General features: G+C 42.6%; 1 protein-coding gene across 1 annotated transcript; it reads right to left on the reverse strand.

The window, feature by feature from the left end:
• Window positions 1–316: 316 nt before the first annotated feature.
• UBE2N (ubiquitin conjugating enzyme E2 N) lies at window positions 317–19,086 on the reverse strand. Its single transcript, XM_076334507.1, has 4 exons — window positions 18,974–19,086; window positions 1,944–2,190; window positions 1,616–1,756; window positions 317–1,000 (listed from the first exon to the last, which is right to left on the reverse strand). The coding sequence occupies exons 1-4, from the start codon at window positions 19,001–19,003 to the stop codon at window positions 960–962; spliced, it is 459 nt and encodes a 152-aa protein (XP_076190622.1). The 5' UTR covers window positions 19,004–19,086; the 3' UTR covers window positions 317–959.
• Between the last annotated feature and the right edge of the window lie 471 nt (window positions 19,087–19,557).

The raw sequence follows: 19,557 nt of genomic DNA on the forward strand, positions 1-19,557 counted from the left end.
TGGTTACTTCCATGAAAATGCGTATCAATGCATTACTAAAATTATGGTTACGCTGGTTACATCAGAGACTTGTTTCTAAAAGTCACTCCAAATGCAATTTCATATTAAATTGGCCAGGTAAGGTCACCCACATAACACAAGCTAATAAAAAAAGTCAGCAAACAGAAGCAAAAAAATCTTACGAATTCCACCTCTTCACTGTTTAATCTGTCAGACTGGTGAAGACAAATTGTCAATTCTGGTTTCAATTTTTTTAAATACGATTGTCACATTAGAGAAATGAAAACACAGCAAAATAAACTGTACAAAGGCAAAGTAGAATAACAAAAAATATTTTACTAAAACATAAGATTTACAGGAGAGTTTCCAGACAAGCCATACAAAATGGTCACAAGCTTTTTCTTGGAGGGATTTTTCTACACTTGACAGCAGAATCACAATATTATTAGTGAAGGTGATGGATGTTTAATGTTCCCATTTTTTGTTCAAACAATGAAGCTTGTCCATCTACAGCGTCTAAGTTAGACTGGGCTAGAGGGTATATTCTAAAGTATAACTGGTTAGCTGCTTTTACCAATGCAATTAGCATCACCATAAAAAGGGAGGAGGAGCCCACAAAATTAAAACAAAAAGCCCCACAGCTAACCCTGCCTACCTTCCTTCACAGTGCTTATACTTAAACCATGATGGGAAAAATGATTAAAAGCAGAGATGTGCTGCTGCTTTTAAACAATTTCACAACAATCCAGATGATACTTCTAGCCTCTGCTCATGCGGTACAATAGTGAATTAGGACAAGACACAGATTTGCTAATGTGCATTTAATCACCAAAGGACTGAAGATGTCTGGGCTTTTATTCTGTAACGTTTCTAAGACTGTGTCCATTAAATGCAAACAAAAAAGGAAGAGGTCTTGGCAGAACAGGAGAAGTGATGCACACTTGATGTTCAAAGCGCATTTAAATATTATTCATGGCATATAGCCTAGTCCATGCTCTGGCTGTAAAGAAAAAGAAACGCATTTAAGAGAAGATATATTTTTCAGGCTTTATTGAAGTCATTTTAAATAGTTATTTTTAAAGATCACGTTTATATCGCTGCTGCAACTATACAAAATATATCAGTTCTGAGATTTTTAAGTGCAATTTTCAACTCCTATAATACACAAAAGTTGACAGTTGCTGAAGTGGCCTGACTGCAGTGGATCCAAAAGTGAAGAGGCATAATGTAATTCTTTCAATCCATTACAGCCTGCCACAGAAGCAGGTATGGAAGAGATGTACTTTCTGAAATTAGATAATCTGTTCCTTAAGCTTTACAGAAAAAGCAGTGGTGTGTACTTTTATTTTACCACGAGTTCAAATTAGACGTGCTTGCAATTTAGGAACATGAAAACTCAAGATAAAACAGATCAAGACAGTACTTTTCTTCCAGCAGGTCTCAGACTTGAAAATAGACCACCGCAGGCACATTCAGGGTACTCAGACTATGACTGCATACAGTAATTGTTTCTGCCAGTTGCAGACATAAAACAAGAGGTCAGGATTTATATCCCCCAACCAGTTAGTAATCAGCTACTTCCTAAAGCTAGGAAAAAAAGTGTAAGATACATCACCTGTTTCTATGGCTTGGGCTTCATTGGTCTTCCATTGCTCAGCTACATCATTTGCTAGTGGATCATCTGGATTGGGAGCGCTTAACAAAGCCTGGATTGATAGCAGAACTGTACGAATCTGCAAAGCTGGGGACCATTTATCTGAAGAGACAGTTATAGCAGTATGAAACACCGTATTCATCATAGTCTACAGAAAGAGCAAATTTTCCTCTCCCAGATTAAAGAATAAGCAAGGTATTCTTTAAACAAATGAAAACTCTTTTTAGGGTCAATCTACAAGTTTCTGTACTTAATAACATCAAAAGAAAGAAAACAAGGTAGCACTTACCTTTCAAAATATCTAAACATATTCTTCCCAGCTTGTCTACATTAGGGTGATAAATTTTGGTCATGAAACGTACTTTAGGAGCTGCCATTGGATATTCTTCTGGAAGGAATAGTTCAAGTTTAAATGTCCCACCCTCAAAGGGGGAATCCTGTGGACCTGCAATGACCACGTGAAAATAACGTGCGTTGCTTTCATCTGGCTCCGCTTTTATCCCAGGGACTGGCTCTGCCAGCAAGCGCTGGGTTTCCTAGAAGAAAAAGAAGAGGCAATGTAACAAATACAACCCATTTAAAATAAACATGACTTGTACAAGCTATTTTAAAAACAAGTATTCATTATGAGTTATTTGCCTACATCCACAGAAGTGATCATGTTAGACAAATACCTTAAAGTCAAAGAACATCTGCAGAAAGAAGATGAGGATGTGGTAAACTGGTACGCATCTCCTTTCGGATCCCTCAACTGCTGTAACAGTGTGTGCTTCTGTAGCGCAAGATAACAATTGAGCTGTCCTCAACACATTTCTTAACTTTTGATTAAACTACTGGCAAGCTGTTATTTTTCAATATACTTACAAGCACTTTAAAGAATACCATAGTAAAAATACCATTTCCCATTCTACCCGCCTGGGCACTGTGCCCAGGCAGCCAAGAAGGCCAATGGCATCCTGGCCTGGATCAGCAATAAATAGTGTGGCCAGCAGGAGGAGGGAAGTGATCGTGCCCCTGTACTTGGCACTGGTGAGGCCGCACAGGCTCGAATACCGTGTTCAGTTTCAGGCCCCTCACTACAAGAAGGACGTCGAGGTGCTGGAGCGTGTCCAGAGAAGGACGGCGAAGCTGGTGAGGGGTCTGGAGAACAAGTCTGATGAGGAGCGGCTGAGGGAACTGGGGTTGTTTAGCCTGGAGAAAAGGAGGCTGAGGGGAGACCTCATCGCTCTCTACAACTACCTGAAAGGAGGTTGTAGCGAGGTGGGTGTCGGTCTCTTCTCCCAAGGAACTAGCGATAGGACGAGAGGAAATGGCCTCAAGTTGCGCCAGGGGAGGTTTAGATTGGACATGAGGAAAAATTTCTTTCCTGAAAGAGTGGTTAAACATTGGAACAGGCTGCCCAGGGAAGTGGTTGAGTCCCCATCCCTAGAAGTATTTAAAAGGCGTGTAGATGAGGCGCTTAGGGACATGGTTTAGTGGGCATGGTGGTGTTGGGTTGACGGTTGGACTCGATGATCTTGGAGGTCTTTTCCAACCTTAATGATTCTATAATTCTACCTTAAACAGAAAGCCCCATAAGTGAAAAACCAAAAGGGCTAATCACTCACAGAAAGCGTTCAAGATTTACTCTAACAAGCGTGGACTGGTTTGTTATGATGAACATTTGTACTGGAATCAGATTCAACTTTGAAGAATTCGAAGTACTACTCTGCTGCAACACTAAAGGTGTTTATAAGGATGTTTTATATATTTACACATATATGCATAAATAGCTTTGGTGTGAGCACTTTCAGCCTACATATAACCACGTTTAAAGTCACCCTAACAAACAGTAGGAGACAGGCAAGTTGTTCTGTAAAATTAGGGAAGCCTGGTTTCCTACAGAGATTTGTATCCTTTATTGCTCAATTCTTCTGCCCACAGCACCAATCCTACCTCAGGCACCACGCTGTGGCCGTAGCTAAGAGCTGCCCATGTTCTGACCTTCCGTCCCGCTAACGCACTGAGCAGACAGACTGACCAAGTCCTGTACATCTTTCCCTCTCCTCTGCTGCCAGCCTTCACAAGTCTTATAGGCACCATTCTGCTACTTCTTATAAAAAAGAACCTGCAGCCAAAATGTGCAAAAGGACATCAGGCAGGGACAAGAAGTTCTGTCAAAGCCTCATTTCTTCAGGTAATTTTAGCCTCATTTCCTGCTTTTCCTCTAGCTTGTATTTACCATGTATAGTTAATTTTTTCACCACCTTTCTGTGTGGCTTTCAAAGAAAAATTTTCTCGTTTCTACTGAAGAAAAATGGTAACTTGTAGGTGTAATATTAATTTATTATTCTAGTTTTATAGCGTATTTATTCTGTGTGTCTACAATAGCACTAATACAAGCACAAATTAGATTACCTCTACTAGGCTTAATACATTCTTCAAACATATGTGCACTGTTACGATACTGGCATTTTAATGAAATAAATTTACACAGCATATAAGCGATATGACTGTCTTGATGTAGTTAAATAACACCTCACTTTAGCAAAAAATGATCAAATACATAATATAAAGAAGTGAAGTCACAGTAATTAATGCCAAAATCCAGTTATTCGTCTCAAAATTGTCAAGGTCCTACACATCATAATACTGAAATTATTACTATGTACATATGCACACATAAAAATTAATTTATCTAGTCTAATTCCTTGTTGTGACTACATATTGCCTACTTATCTGCATAGGCATTAGCAGCCAATGTCACTTACACACCTTACCGGAAGGACAGCCAAGCTTCTTAGCGCTGTCTACACTCACTTCCGCAGGTATTTTTAAGTTATACACATAAATTTATAACATACTCGGAATTTGTGTTCTGCTGGCTATTTACTTGTACAGTAATTCTGTAGAAAAGCAGTTATAACGAATGCTCAAAGCTTTAGTTCAGTGGTATGAAAGTCAGTAAGAACTATAGATTATCCCTGTAAATGCATAAAACATTCTCCATTTCTTTCAGCAAGGTTTCAGTATGAGTGCTGCTGCAGGTAAATGGGGCAATTTGGATCTCCACCTATGAAGGATCATATACTTATTAGTTTGACAGTTTTGGCAGAAGAAACACTGTCTTATGCCAAATACAAACTAATACAGCAAGCCAACTTGAAATACAGCAAGGCAACTTGAAATTAAAAAGGAAAGAACTAACAAAAAGACCAAATTTTTAAACTTCTTCACAGCTGCTACCATCTGGACAGATACACGCTACAGATACCACCAGCCAGATACACGCTAGTAGGCAAATCATGGTTTTGGTTCTTATGGGCATGCTCAAATTTAAGACTTTTTTTTTTTTAATAATAAGGTTAACACATTTTTATAGCTGGGCTGATCTCAGCAGTCCCTAGCCCCCACTCAGCCATTCTGGTCCCCAGACTGCCTCCCTAGTTATGCCAGTATGCTGACTGTAACCATACTGGGCAGCCAATCCTGGCTTAAAATAACCCAAAATCAGCAGTTCTCTGGCAGCAGCATCAGCACTTCTACCTGCCAGCGTAACTGAGGGAGCAACGCCTGGCTGCGAGCAGCGCATTCTGCCACTAAAAACCATTTGTCAATAAACAATGAAAGCGCCCACGTATGAGAAAAACGATTCTTTTAATCGAGGTACCGCATCATACTGAAGGGGCTATACCACTGCTAGTATGTCATCACGTTCAGATAGCCCTTTATGCCTCTCCATTATGTGGCCACAGTTACCTTGCTATAAAACACCCCAGGAAACAGGGAGTGCAAAGAAAAGCATTTATGCTGCATACAGCTACACTAGTGCTGAGGCTACTCAGAACCCATACAGGCCCCCTGTGGAACATTAATATTAGATGAAAAATGCTTTAACCAAGCACGCCTCACTTCCTGCACTATGCATGGAGCTCCACCACTATCAGCATAATTGAAGCTGTTTTCAAACAGAGATGAGGAGGAATACTCGCAAGAAATCTGTGAGGGAATTGGTTACACTCATCTTCCATACCCGCCAGGCTCTGATGCAGCCATCATGCCGAGAGCGCAAGCACCAGGCTAAACTTCTCAGACACACGCAAAATGATAGGTCATGACTTGTGAACATACATCACTATCATTTTATGCAAAAGCTGAGAAGCATCTTCGGTTCAGAAAAGGCATCTTTTTAAAACAGTATAACACAGACAAGCTTGTTAGGCTATGAAAAACACAAAAAAGAAGCCATTTATTAAAAGAATGTGAAATGTTTGTACTTAAATACATCAACACCACCTGCTAAATTTTGACAGTAAATAAGGCTTTTGCCCTTCAATTATGAAGAAATTTATAGCAATATCTTCAATATGTTTTGGGGGAAACCATGGAAAAGGAACAGAAAGGGAGAAATGAATCAGAAAGTTACATTTTAAGATCTAAGCATGTAAAATGCTTAAACATACAAGTAGGTCCAGTTCTAAGGTGATATCAGGGACTTCACTTCCACATTTTATAGTAAGATGGCCAGTTAAAGACATGTGATACTAAAATCAATTTGACTTGCAATAAGACTTGGAGAAATAAGTCATATTTGAGAGAAACAGTTGTCAGTATACAGGGCAACATACTGTGTACCAGGTCAGGAAACTGAACTGCTTAAAGATTTTTTTTTTTAAGTGTACATTACCAAGAAAAAACAAAAAACCACCCCACCCTGTACATCACCCGCAAGAGAGTCATGAGATGTTTGTAGATTGAGTGCACAAGGAAATGTTTAACTACACGTTGATCTTATTTTGTAATTTTATATTACTTCCCCCAGAGGATGGTTACCCAATGAAAAATAGTCTCTCAAACATGTTAAAATGAGTAAATAAATAATCACTTCTAATTAAAATTTTAACTTCCCACCTTTTTTAACTAATCGTGACGATCAAGTATATGCAATACTTCACTTCCCAGTATCTTTTTAGGCAAAAATCTTTCTAACAGTTTTTTAGCTGAGGAAGTGAGTTTTGTGCAATCTGTTACTTCCCCCTTCCTCCCCAAAACTGCCTTTGAACCCTTTGTCCAATTTCAACTTTTCTGCACATTTTGTAAAGCTGTCAGTGGCTAAGACAGAAAACAAGCTCAGTGCTACCAAAGAGAAAGACATGAAGAACTCTGGTATTACATGCTGTTTGGCCAGTTTATTCCAATCAACTATGTACTATTTTCACCTGGCAAAAAAAAACCCTGCCAATAAGGACAAAAGAGCTGGGACACCCAAATATTAACATGCTAAAGAGGAAAAAGGACAAATTCACAGAAAACCAGGTTTTGCAGTTCTGCTGCTCACAATAAATGTTTTTACAATAGCGCAGTTAGTTTTGTCTTCATGGGAGTACAAATTTCCATCAAGTAAGTGTTCCAGAACAGCACTTTATAGTGTTTCTTACTAGCTCTCCTCTAGCATACTGAAGTAAGTTTCACAGAAGAGATTTCAGGACATATTTTGAACTCTAAAGCATTTAACGAAGTATCCCATGCTGCCGTAGGCAGTTATTTCTATTTGTCATACTCTGCAATGTTTTTAGATTGAGATCTCTTCTCACTCCTGCTTTTACTCCACTTTTTCCAATTCCAAGTTAATGTCAATTTCCGTTGACTAAAGAAAATTAATAAACCCAAAATGAAGATACATGCCAGTCAGTACTTAAAAAAAAAGAAGAAACACACCACTGTCATTCACAACTGGTTATGCTCCCCACAATTTAATCTTTCTTATTTTTAATTCAGTGGTTAAAAAACACAGAAGTGTTGAAGGTGTTTTGACAAGCAAAAGCAAAGCTTTTCTTATTAACACAGGTGGCCTGAAGTAGAGTGACAGATGATACGGATGGGACAGATGGTGTAGCTGACATTCGGCATAGCTATTCTTCTATGAAGACATTAAATTGAAAACTAATTGTACCCCAGGGGGGAGAAACTCTCAACCTGTTTTTACAGTAACCTGTGAGGACAAGAAGCCTCAGAAAGAGAGAGCACTGTGATCTTTAGAAGAGACCAACAGAGCAGGAGCTGGGGGTGAGGGTTTTTCGGGTCGCCAAGACTGAGAGAAGCCACGCAAACACGAGATCAATTTGCAGGGGCGTATGTTTCACTCTTTGAACTTTTGCTTGGTTATCCTGCTTTCAGTGGAAGGAAAAAAAAAAATGACTGAAAAGCAGACATAACCACCAGGATTCTCCTGGTTTGTACACCCAGACAGAGCCCTTCTTTAAGGAAGTGAACTGAACAACGCAGAAGATGCTTCCATACAGACATGCATGAAAATCAATTGTTAGAGCACATGGAGATATGAACAAGCATATAAAGAAGGAATCCATTAGAAATATACTATTAATCACTTCCACTCTTGCAGAAGTGTTTATAAAAGCTTCAAGCTGCCAAAGCCTCAGTCAGAACAACCAAAAAAAGATTTCTGTATGCTACATTTTTGGAGAACAAAAAGCTACTTCAGAAGTCTTACATCAACAGACTAAGGCAGGAGCAAACAGTGGCATATTGGCAAATAAAAAAAACTCAGAAAACTCATGTATGCAAGTATTTGCAAAAAAAAAACCCCAAACATTATTTCTTACATAGCAGAGCCACTGCAGCTGAACTGAAATCTCTAAAGTTTCACCTGTCTGACAGAGATCACTCCAGTAGTGAAGGAAGAAATTGTTGCATGGGATTAGACAATTTTTAAAGCCTCTTCATTGCTTTTTAGAAAGGAGTACTATATTCTTTGCTTGGAAAAATAATTGAATTCCGTTCCCTGTACTATGGCAGTAGTTAATCACCACAAATTTCACACTGCCTGCCAAGGGATGTGGCTAAAAAAAGTTAAGAACGAATCAATATCTAGCACCTACAAAATACGGGAACTTTAAGGGTACTGCATGAAGGCCACTGGAATTTAAGAAAGAAGCTTGCTTGCAAAGTCAGCACAAACTAGCTCAAAGAAGAAATCCAAGCTCCAACTCTTCAGCCAAATTTGCTTTGCTTAGTAATTCAGCTGTCTGCACACTCAGTTTCCTGACACCCCAGTTTTCTTATTTCATATTCAATATATACAGTTACCTTCAATAAGTAAAAAATTCTGCATACTAATCCACAAGTTAAATACAGTAGTCTTTAGTGAGATGTTACAATTGAAGGAATACACTTTTTGACAGAATCTAACATGGTCTTCTGCTCTACACAGTCCTTTAATATCTGCTGTGAAATCACCTGGTGAAATTAATAAAATCCATTAGAACAAAGGGAGCTTAGAGAAATCCCAACACCTTACAAAGCCTGAACATTTTAAGCTGATAAATGAGCAGCCACTGGGGAAAGGAAGAAAAAAAGCTGTGCTGCCTTTCCACTTCAGCCTATTATGCACCTTCACTTTTGCCTGTATAGCTGTCTCTCGACCTCATGGTGAAACATAGCATGTAGCCGATCTGGAAGAAAAAAAAAAGAAAAAAATCACACAAGAGAGAAGAGTCCCTGATGCACTTCACCACATGTCCATGCAAACAGCTGTGCCAATAAAAAGGAGAGTGCAAACACATGCTGTCAGAAGGTTGGGAGAATGGACTGCTCCTTTTGGTGAAAGGGCTGGTTTAAAGAGTTGAGACTGCAGCGTTAATCACAGCGAGATACTAGCGTAACAGATTACTATTTTGTAACCAACCTAAAAAGGAAATGCAGAGGCTATCTCCTCATTCCAAAGGAAGAAGCTTAACTACCAATAGGGCTAATTTCAGTAACAGATGGTAAACTGCTAAATTAAAGTCTTCATCCATCTATAAAAGTCTGAAACACCAAAGACTCTGTATATCTTCTTACTCGTTACAAAGATATCTAGCAACCTTTTGTAGTGTCGAGACTACAGAAAAGCATCCTTATGACTAGCAGCTTTATGCTAGTACCTTAAAAAGAGAGAACATTATTAACTTTCAGAGGTCAACATAGCTGTGATAAAATTATTCTGAAACTTCAAAACAGAAAACATTAATAAGGCCTCTTACACAAAGAGAAAATACCGCAGGTCTTAGAGCTGTTAAATATTTAAAATGGCACAATATCGCATCTTTATGCAAAGCCTCAGGGGAATGATTCTTTCCTTATATTTTCAGCAGCATATTTACTAGCTCAATTCTCTATGCAGTAGTCAAGTAATTTACCTTCAGCATCACCTGCTAAGATGGAGGTTACACCCCTACAACTTTGTCAGGCCAAGGCAAAGTACAAGCCCTCTCTAATCTACTTCAGACAGTGAAAAAATGTAGGTAATATCCACCTTTACCTGTAGGTTCAACTAACCCTAGGTGGCTTTATTCTGAACAGAGGGAAGACAGATGACAGATGAGTATGTTTGTCTTAATAAGACTTTATCTGCAACAGGAATTACAGCTCAACTCCCAGTGCTTATTGCTGCCCCCTTGCCAGAAAACATCACCCTGCAAACCTACTGAGAAAGTAAACCCTGTCAGCATTCCCAATTCAACTCAGGAAAAGTGAGCTGGGCTCTTTTAGCTAGATCTTTAACCCGAAAAATGTTGACTGGCAGCATACAAACTCTGCTGCCATCTAGCAGAGGACAGTAACTTCCAGCAGACACTGATGAACAGCTGGCATTGGCTGTGGGTGAAAGCATCTTCCACCAGTGTGAGTGAATGAAATCTGTACATCTCTTGATAGGTTTCTTCCATAGGTGCTACAAGCAAGAGTCTCCAAACAGCTGGCTACAAAACAAACTTCTTCAGTAGCTTTGGCCATTTATAAAAGGAACAATAGGATGCAATGCTGCATGAATAGTCCCAAAATGGCCTACAGGAAAGTTACTGGCAAAACGAAAGAGGCACCCAGATTGAAAGAAATACACATCAGCTTGCCTCACTTCTTTTGGACATAAAACTTGTATTTGGTATGGTCGAATTTAACTGCATATCCATCTAGGCATATGTACAGTGTGTAGGTGTCAAGGTGTTGGCAGCCGGGGGGCTCCAGGGGTGACCTCTGTGGGAAGAGGCCAGGGGCTGCGCCATGCCAGACACAGCCAGCTCCAACAGACCTGCAGCAGGGCACAGCTGAGCCCATCAGCCAAGCTGGTGGCTCGTCTGGGAGAATGTATTTAAGAACAGATAGAAAACAACACACAGAGAATAGTGAGGGGGAGGGGGAAGTGTGAGCAAAACTAGTGTGAACACTAAGGTTAGAGAAGGAGGGTGAGGAGGTGCTCCAGGCACCGGAGCAGAGATTCCCTGTAGCCCATGGAGGACCAGAGCAGAGCAGACATCCACACTGCAACCCAATGGAGAGGGCCACGCTGGAGCATGGGAAAAACTGAGGAGGAGGGAACAGCTGAGAGGAGCTGTTATGGACCGACCACAAACCCCCATTGCCCATACCCCTGCAATCATCAGGGACAGGGGAGGTGGTGGAGTCAGGAGCGAAGGACTGAAGTTGAGTGTGAGAAAAGGGAGGCAAAGGTGTTGTTTTAATTTTGTCTTTGTCACAATCCAACTCTATTTCACTTGGCAATAAATTAATTAATTTTCCTCAACTTGAGTCTTTTTTGCCCGTGATGGTAATCGGTAAGTGACCTCCCTGTCTTTGTCTTGACCCATGAGCTTTTCCATCTTATTTTTCTCCCCCTGCCTGGTTGAGGTGGGGAGAGAGAGAGAGTGGCTGGGTGGGCATCTGGCCAAGGTCAACCCACTACAGCATAAATCACAAGGTAACTTTTAATCTGAAATGTGTTTTAACTGTTTTATCCAGAAGCACTTTTAGAGAGGATGTGGTAGACAGTTTCAGACTCCAGATGATATTGCAAATCAGAGTTTTTCAAAAAGAGATGACAGACTTAAAATGAAAGCCACTAGCTCCATTTTCTGCTATAGTTGAGATTATAACACTTATCACTTGGAGGGTACTGCACATACCAATTTGTGTGGGAGAAGATGTGATGAGGAAAAAAAGAGATATCTTTCAGTTTAACTGATTGCTCATCAGTCTCTTCAATATTTGCTTCCTAGGGGAGATTAGACATTTGCTGCCAAGTCCCCCAGGAAGATTTCTGAAGCAGATGAAAAGTCACTACCAATAACAAAAAGCAAAGAGATTTAAAAGAAAAGTTACACCTGTTCCACTCTCAATGACTAAAAATTAGTGCAAGTCCTTTATCTCATTCTTCATTGGCTTCAGCTGTTGAGTTTACAATTGAGTCAAATTGCTTTTGTCCCCACCATTTTAGCCTGGTTCTCAGTCCTTCCTGATCAACTTCACTCACATCTGTAACTACCTCCACCTTTTCCTTTCTCACAAAACACAAGGGTTTGTCTGAATGGGAAGCCCTAACTTCTCAGCAGCAGCGCTAATTTGTACAGTCACCATTCCATGCACCCCTTTCATCAGCCCAAGCATTTGCAAAGTCAAACAACAAATGAGATCACAGAACTGATTTGGCTTAAGAAACAACCTTTACTGCAGAGTTCTGAGCCAAATCAGTCCCCTCAGTCCAAGTTTACTGCAGCGGCACAAAAACTTTTGTGCCAACACAGCCCAGGCTAAGTCTGTTTATACAGTAAGGCTGCTCAACATGAACTGCAGGCTAAGCACCTTGAGAACTTCTGGTTAATCTAACTTAACTAGGTCTTAACTAACTTAACTAACCTAACTTTTCCACCTTGTGCTGGCTCTCTGCAAAAACCACAGAAGTACACCACCAACTTTAGCATTTCAATTCAGACTATATACAGCATTCATTTCATATTTTTTTTTTATTCTGATTGCAGGAAATCCTTGCCAGCTACCAGTGCCATTATCTTCCAACAACATCTAATAGTTCGGATTAATTTTGGGGTATGAAATAGAAACTAAAGGTTTTAGCTAGCTGCATAGGGTGAAACTTAAAGCAACATATTGGCACACAGACAAGTAATAATTACTTGCCAAATGGCAATTCTTTCCTGTTCTGTCAGAGTGGGATAAGGGGGAAGATCACACTGATCTCTTTCACCAAGAACTGATAAGTTGCACATAAGAAGGTAAACCGCACGCATGTTTTTGCTTTGATTTTTGAGGGGGAAGCAGTAGGAGAAAGTGAAACATAGCAGTCAAAACTGTCTTCTACATATAAGGATAAAGCTGCCTCAGAAAACCACAAAGACTTAATTCAATAACTTTTTATAACAGTACATCAAATTTTGGCCCAAATTCTTCCAGGGTCTATCAATTCATTAGCTACAATTATGTAAAGAACTGGCTATAACCAGCATTACCGAAAATAAATTGGTTACCTAAGCAGATGTCATATTGTCAGAGAGATTTCAGAATGTTTAGATTAGAATTATATCACTGTAAAACAACTGCATTGGAAAAAGTCTTCTGAAAATAATGTCTGCCTTTTAGGGAAAAAAAATTAGCAATAAAGCCCATTAAACTGTAAAGCAAAGGTCAAACATCATAAATAGAAGGCTGCACTTGTGGTTTCCAGTAGCTGGCCACCACATGAATTCTTCTCTTCCTTGCCATATAATCCCCAAGTGTCAGCATCCCACATGCCTCTGCTTCCTAGACTCATTACTGGGCTAACATCTCTGTACACTAACGCTTCCACCACCCTGTGGGTTCCCAGACCCCATCACCAGCCCCAACTGTATCTACCCCCCAAAAAATAAAAAGCAAGAAAGTGTTCTAAGTGTCAACACGTCAAAGGCATCGGCTGTAAAAAAAAGAAAGAACAGTGGAACAGTAGATTTATAAACCATTAACTAGTACTCAATCTATGGACAATTGTCCAGCAACTTGAAGCTACGTTTCTGCTAAGCAAGCACCGTGAATTCTGGATCGCTCACAATCTTCCCTCATGTACTTCTGGTACTTCTGGTTCTCCAGTTCCCATCACCACACAAACAATTTTAACCACTACAAAGTCACTTACAGGGCAATGAAGACAAATGTAGTCCAGGTAACAGAACCTTCCCAGAAAAAAAATCCAGAATCTACCCATTCTTGGAAGACGACCTTGTTGCCAAACAACAGTAACGCGAAGAGGGGCATTTTTAAGGTCAGCATCACTCTCCCTTGAGAATGACCTCATTCTCAAATTTTCCACAGCAGATTACAGGATTTTGGAACTGTGAAGCTGAGATCCTATGCAAATTCCTAGAGGATTATCTACGTACTAGCACAGATCAAGCTTTTCATGGTGCATCTCTAGCTATAGTAGAGTGAGGCATAACTAAATTCACTAAGCTAATCGTATAAACCATTCCTGTGGTTATACAGACTGAGCACTTTTGCATTAGAGCCTTGCATTAATATACAGTGCGGAGTCAACTATCAAAGTGTGGTTAAAGCAAACAAAAATTTATACAGAGCTTCTGTCCAAATGCCATCTATTGCAAAATTTGCAACTTGCTTCTCACTATTAACCCACCAGTCACAGGTAACTACGAAAATGTGTTTTTGTTTTGTAGTATTACAGAAAAAAAATTTGATGATACACTGAAAGCCGTGTAAACATAACAGACAAAGTACAGTATAAAATAACTGTGTGCAAAGCGATAAAAAAAACATTAACATCAGTACGTAGAAAGCTTGGTGTACTATAGATTTGTTCCTCAAAGTTGCTCAAGTTAATACCACCACAAGAAGGTGGTCCAAACAAGATTTTTGCCTCTAGTTGGATTATTTGCTGTTTTTATTCTCTAGTGTCTACTAAAAACTTCTTTAAGGAAAAGGCTGTGGAAAGTTATCAGTGTCTTCTTTAAGACCTTTTATTAAGACTCCATGTTTTCCTTTTAAAACTGGCACCTTGGTCTAACTTGAAAGTTCTCTTGAAAGGCTTCCAATACCTGCCTATACACCCCTTCCACTACCACAGCCAGCCTATGCTATACTAGTCACCTGGCAAGAAGACTCAAAGAGGGTCACAAAGTAGCATATGTATTATCTTCCTACATTTGCTGGGGGTGGGGGAGGTGGTTTTAAAAAGAACGGGACAAAAAACCCCTCTGAAAATTCCCGAAATTTTCACTCTCCTGTCAAATTTGAAGGTATCCACAAGATTCAAACAGTATACAAGGGGCAAAAAGACACTACAAAGACCAAATATAGAGTTTCTCTGCAAACGCCAAGGAACAACACTGTCCAGAAGTAATGTTTTCTATGCCTAACCACCATCCAAACAAATGCAAAATATCATGAAAAGGTATTAGGTTTACCTCCAGTCTTTTTTATTTAATTTTTTTATCCAGGAAATTAAAAAATGGCCGGAAATGTCAGAGAAATCAAAAAGTAATGGCAACTTAAATTTGCATGTGGAGACAGATGTCCATGCCCCAGAAGCCCACAGCTTCCAATATAAAGTGAGAAACTTCAAGTTGGCTGCCAGTAATACTGTTTAAGAACTTCTAGAAAGTTTCAGAAGTTGCAGACTAAATACCTGATTTATATTTCAAAAAACATATAAAGCCGATTATACTGACCTCTAACACAGAACGCTGTAGGTGCCTATCACCACATACACCATGAAAATCTCCATAAAACCTCCCAGAAATTTTACAATTTGAGGTAGCATTTTATAACTCAGCAGTCCAAATGTCATCCAGATTCTCTAAAAATACTGCAAGCAGGAGCTCACTGGCAGCAATGTGGAAATAGCTTCTCACAGTAAACAGCAAGGAAGGAATATCTCAGACAACAACACGCTACCACGCAGGGGAAGAAATCAAAGCCTCAGTAATTTAACACTGAAATTCATTAATAAAAAAAGTTTGGAGGAGTCTCAGATACCGCTTCAGATGGTTTGCTTCATGATATCAGCAGCTGCAGTGATTGTAGCAGAAGCACTACTAACAACTGGCTACACAGTTAACACATAGACCTGGACACCAAATTATGAATGATGAGATCACTGCAGCAGTGAAAACAGCAGAAAAAACATCTGAAAAGATGACACGAGGCAGCATTGCCCATCCCATTCAGATATACCAACTGCACTTGACACAGCAATGAGGTGGTTTGAATGTCAGCCAAAAAAAAAAAATCAAATGCAATACAATTCCTTACTCAACTGGAGCTACGTGACTTTGCAACACAGGAGAGAATTGGTGTAGTAAGTGCTTGAAAGTAAAAATTGCTGCGCTTACTTATTGTGTGTATTGCAAAGACTCACTTTTTAATACTGTGCAGCAGGAAAAAAGCTTTACAGTATCAAAAACACACATTACATAAATGTGCCATACCACATTTTTATTTTATGTTACATTGATAGGTTTTTCTCACCAAGGTGATTCTCAGAGGGCCCTTGGTTTTGGACTATCGAAGAAAATAAAAATACTTCTTCTCTATTCACAAGATAGAAGGTTTTCCAATTCTGATTAGATCTTTAAAGATTCAAAACTATATCATCATTTTCTACTCACCATTTGTGATGTGCTAACACTAAGTCATAACTCTAAAGCAAGTTATCTCTTGCGCTTACAGATCATTCCTCCCCACTTGTTTAAAGCCTGTGTTTCTAAATAATTTGAGGACAGCAAACCAGTAGTAACTATCTTCTGTAACAACTGCTTTGCAACATCCGTACTGTCACCTTTCAATTGAATTTGGGGAAAGTATTGGAAATACAGATAGAGCTCTCTGCTGAGACAAGGAAAGCTACTGCTCTCCTACTGGGCTAGAAGACAGCCTGCACATAGCGAAGAAGCAGGCTGAGTACAGGGCCACTAGTCAACCTGAGAGCCAGGCCATCTGCCAGCAGTCGGTCAAAATGAGGAATGCCAACTGCATTTCGAGCGGTTAGCTAGATTCTGTACTTCATTACAGTCCAAATATGCACTCCTATCCCCAATCAGCCATTGACGGTCTCCCTCGGATGACAACACAAAGGGTGCATGTGGATCAAAGGGAGGTGTTCTCTTCCTAACAGTAACCTAAGCCGTTTATTTATCATCAAGTTTATTACTGTGCATAAGGAAAATCAGATCTTATTATTGGAGTTATTTCACCCTTCTACAACTCTTCCCTTTCCTCTCTCTCTCTCTCCCATTTCCTTCCCTGATCTTTCAAATTCTCACTAGCAGCAGAGTTCACTCCTTCCCCTCCCTCTAAGACAACCAGCAGTAGGAAATTTAGCTCCAATATCAAGATTGGCAGGATAGAAAAGGTCAAAACAATTCTCACTCGAGACTCCTGAAGACTCAAGCAGTCACATTTCTAGGTCTGCACCTCTGCAGCTGCAATATTTCAAAATATGACTTTGCACATTTTTGAAGCTATAGTAGTCAGATTCAAGTTCTGGACCATATGCACATCCGGCAACCTAACGCATGCACAGCACAGGAGCTGAAGAATTGGTCATCTAAACACAACCAGTCTGAGATTTAAAAGCTCTAGACTGGCTGCAGACGCTTATAATGCATACATGGAAATATACAAACCACCGTACACACCACTCTATAACAGATAATAATCCCGAAAACTCTAAGGGGGATCCCTCCAGAGGAAATCTGGAGTTTCTAGGTCTCTCTTCTGCTGCCCTCCACTTCCCCTCTCCAGGAGAAGAAACATCCCCATGCCATCGCACATCTTTGAAGTGAGTTGTGTGAATTGCTCCAGGTTTTTTCTAGAAAAGCATGAAAAAAACAAAAGCGCCGAGAAGGAAATTTATGCACCAGCTTACAAGTGGGTGCGCTTCTTGGTTGTATTCAGGGGAATTGTCGAGAGCTATTAAAAAAAATTTAGCACGGACACCAGCCTCATGACTGAGCTCTTACCACGACTCTGTGATGAATACCAGTTCCACTGTATTATGAATCAGTGTTCCCTCTCACACCTGAAATACATGCACAGCTTTGCATGCTGTGCACTAAGGCAGCTGGATGAGCATCAAACTCATTCCGTAAGATTTGTCCTTGTTATTTTTACTGCTTACAATTCTGAGCAGTAACCATAGTTCAGTCTGTTTCATACAAGATAAATGCTACTCCTGTGTTATTTTTACCTCATCTCCTCTATCACCTATTAGATAACTTGACTTTTTAGAGAAAATCCCGTTTTATTTTTCCATCCACTATTTAATATATTCTACACTCAAGTGTTTTACAATGGCTGCCAACACTGCGTACTGAACCAAGAGAGCTTCACGGCATTATAAGTTGTGACATTCGTTCACTTCAACAAGTAACAAGGGTGCTGTTATTTCCTATGAAGGCTAACGAACCTTACTGGAATCACTTAGTAACTTTTGTAAAGGGAGTGCTCACCAATTTGAGGGCTTCAATTCACATCACTGCAAATCGAGTGGGAAAGAGCAGCCCAGCACAAACATCCACGCTAGCTACAGGACCAAGCTATCTTTTGATAGCTTGCAATGCAGCTACCTGTATCTCTGTTGAGTGACTCCAAATCATTCAAGTCTTAAGCTGAAGTTGCACTCGGAGGGTCAGCTGAAAGTACCCCAAAGTTGAGAGCCCTTACAAAGCTTGGTAAATGAAAGTCGAAGCAAGACACTGAACCGCCAGCACGAACACGCTAATACCGTAAGGGCCGACAGCTCAGAGCGCACCTAGCAGTAACCAGGCTGGCCTAGCATGTACCGGTACGGATGCCCCCGACGTACAGCTCAAGCCCAGGTTTAACTACTCGCTGTGTTTTGTCCCTCCTCGCACAGGAGGAGGAACCCGAACACCGCGCCGCCACCGCGCTCCCCCGGCCCAAACGCGGCCAGGGCTGTGCCGGGGAGCCGGGGCCGGGCCAGGCCGGGCGCCGCGCTGCGCTGCCCGCCTGCGGGGCGCCCCGGCGAGGAGCCGCACCGCCGGCGGAAGGGGGTGGAGGGGTGCGCCCCGTTCCTTTCAAGCCCCGGGCCCGGAAGGGGCGCGCAGGCACCCGACGGACGGCGGCACCAGAGTCCGTGAGGCGCCGCCGCCACCCGGGCGGTGAGCGTGATAGGCGCGGGCCCGCTCCCGCCCGCCGCCCCCGGCTCACCAAGAGGGCCCAGCCGCTCCCGACCGCCCGCGCACGCCGCCGCCGGGCCCGGCAGCCCCCGCGGGCGGCGGCGGAAAGCGGTCGGGGGGACCAGGCCCGGCGCGGTCCCCCGCCCCCGCTCGCTCCCGCGGCGGCCGGGCCCGGCGGCGGGTCGCCCCCCGCTCAGCAGATGAAGGAGGAGGCCTGAGAGCGGCCCTGCCCCCGCGCGGCCCTGCTCCCGGGCACCGGAAGCGGCGCCCGGCCCAGCCCAGCCCTACCCTGCCCGCCGCGCGGGACCCGGCCCGGCCGCCCCTCGAGCCCCCCGCGGGGCAGCGGGGAGGGCGGAGGTACCTTGATGATCCTGCGGGGCAGCCCAGCCATCTTGTCTCGTCGGGGTGCAGGCTCGCGGGCTCGCCTCCGCTCGGGGCTCGCGCACAGCCGGAAGTAGCCCGCGCCGCGCTTCCGGTGGCACCGCCCTCGGCGCGGGACGCCGGGCAATGTAGGCCGCGCCCGCCCGCCCGCCCTGGCGCAGGGACGGCCGCCGGCCGGCAGCCGTTGCCCCCGCTGCGGGGCGCTCCGGGGGCGAGGCGGCCCCCTCGGCTGAAAGGGGATCCTTGGGCTGTCCGTGGGCACGAGCGCGGCGGAGGGTGCGCGGAGCGGGGGCGGGGGGGCCGTGAGGCGGCTGGAGCGCAGGGGCGTGCCGCCGGCCGCACCGCCCTCTGCCTGAGGCCGCGCCGCCGGGGGTGGTGGAACGAACCCGTTGCCTCTCGTCGCAGGCCGGCGGGTTGTCCCAAGCTAAAATGGGGCAGGGCAGCCAGCCTGCGGGCCCCGGAGGGGCGTGCGCTTCTCCAAGTCCTGCGGGAGAAGCGGGCAACGCCCGGGGACCGCGGCCTCCTAGGCCGCCCCGGTACGAGCTGGCAGAGCCCGGCTGCCGG

This window comes from Aptenodytes patagonicus, chromosome 1 (genome assembly GCF_965638725.1).
Source record: "Aptenodytes patagonicus chromosome 1, bAptPat1.pri.cur, whole genome shotgun sequence".
Classification (NCBI taxonomy): domain Eukaryota; kingdom Metazoa; phylum Chordata; class Aves; order Sphenisciformes; family Spheniscidae; genus Aptenodytes; species Aptenodytes patagonicus.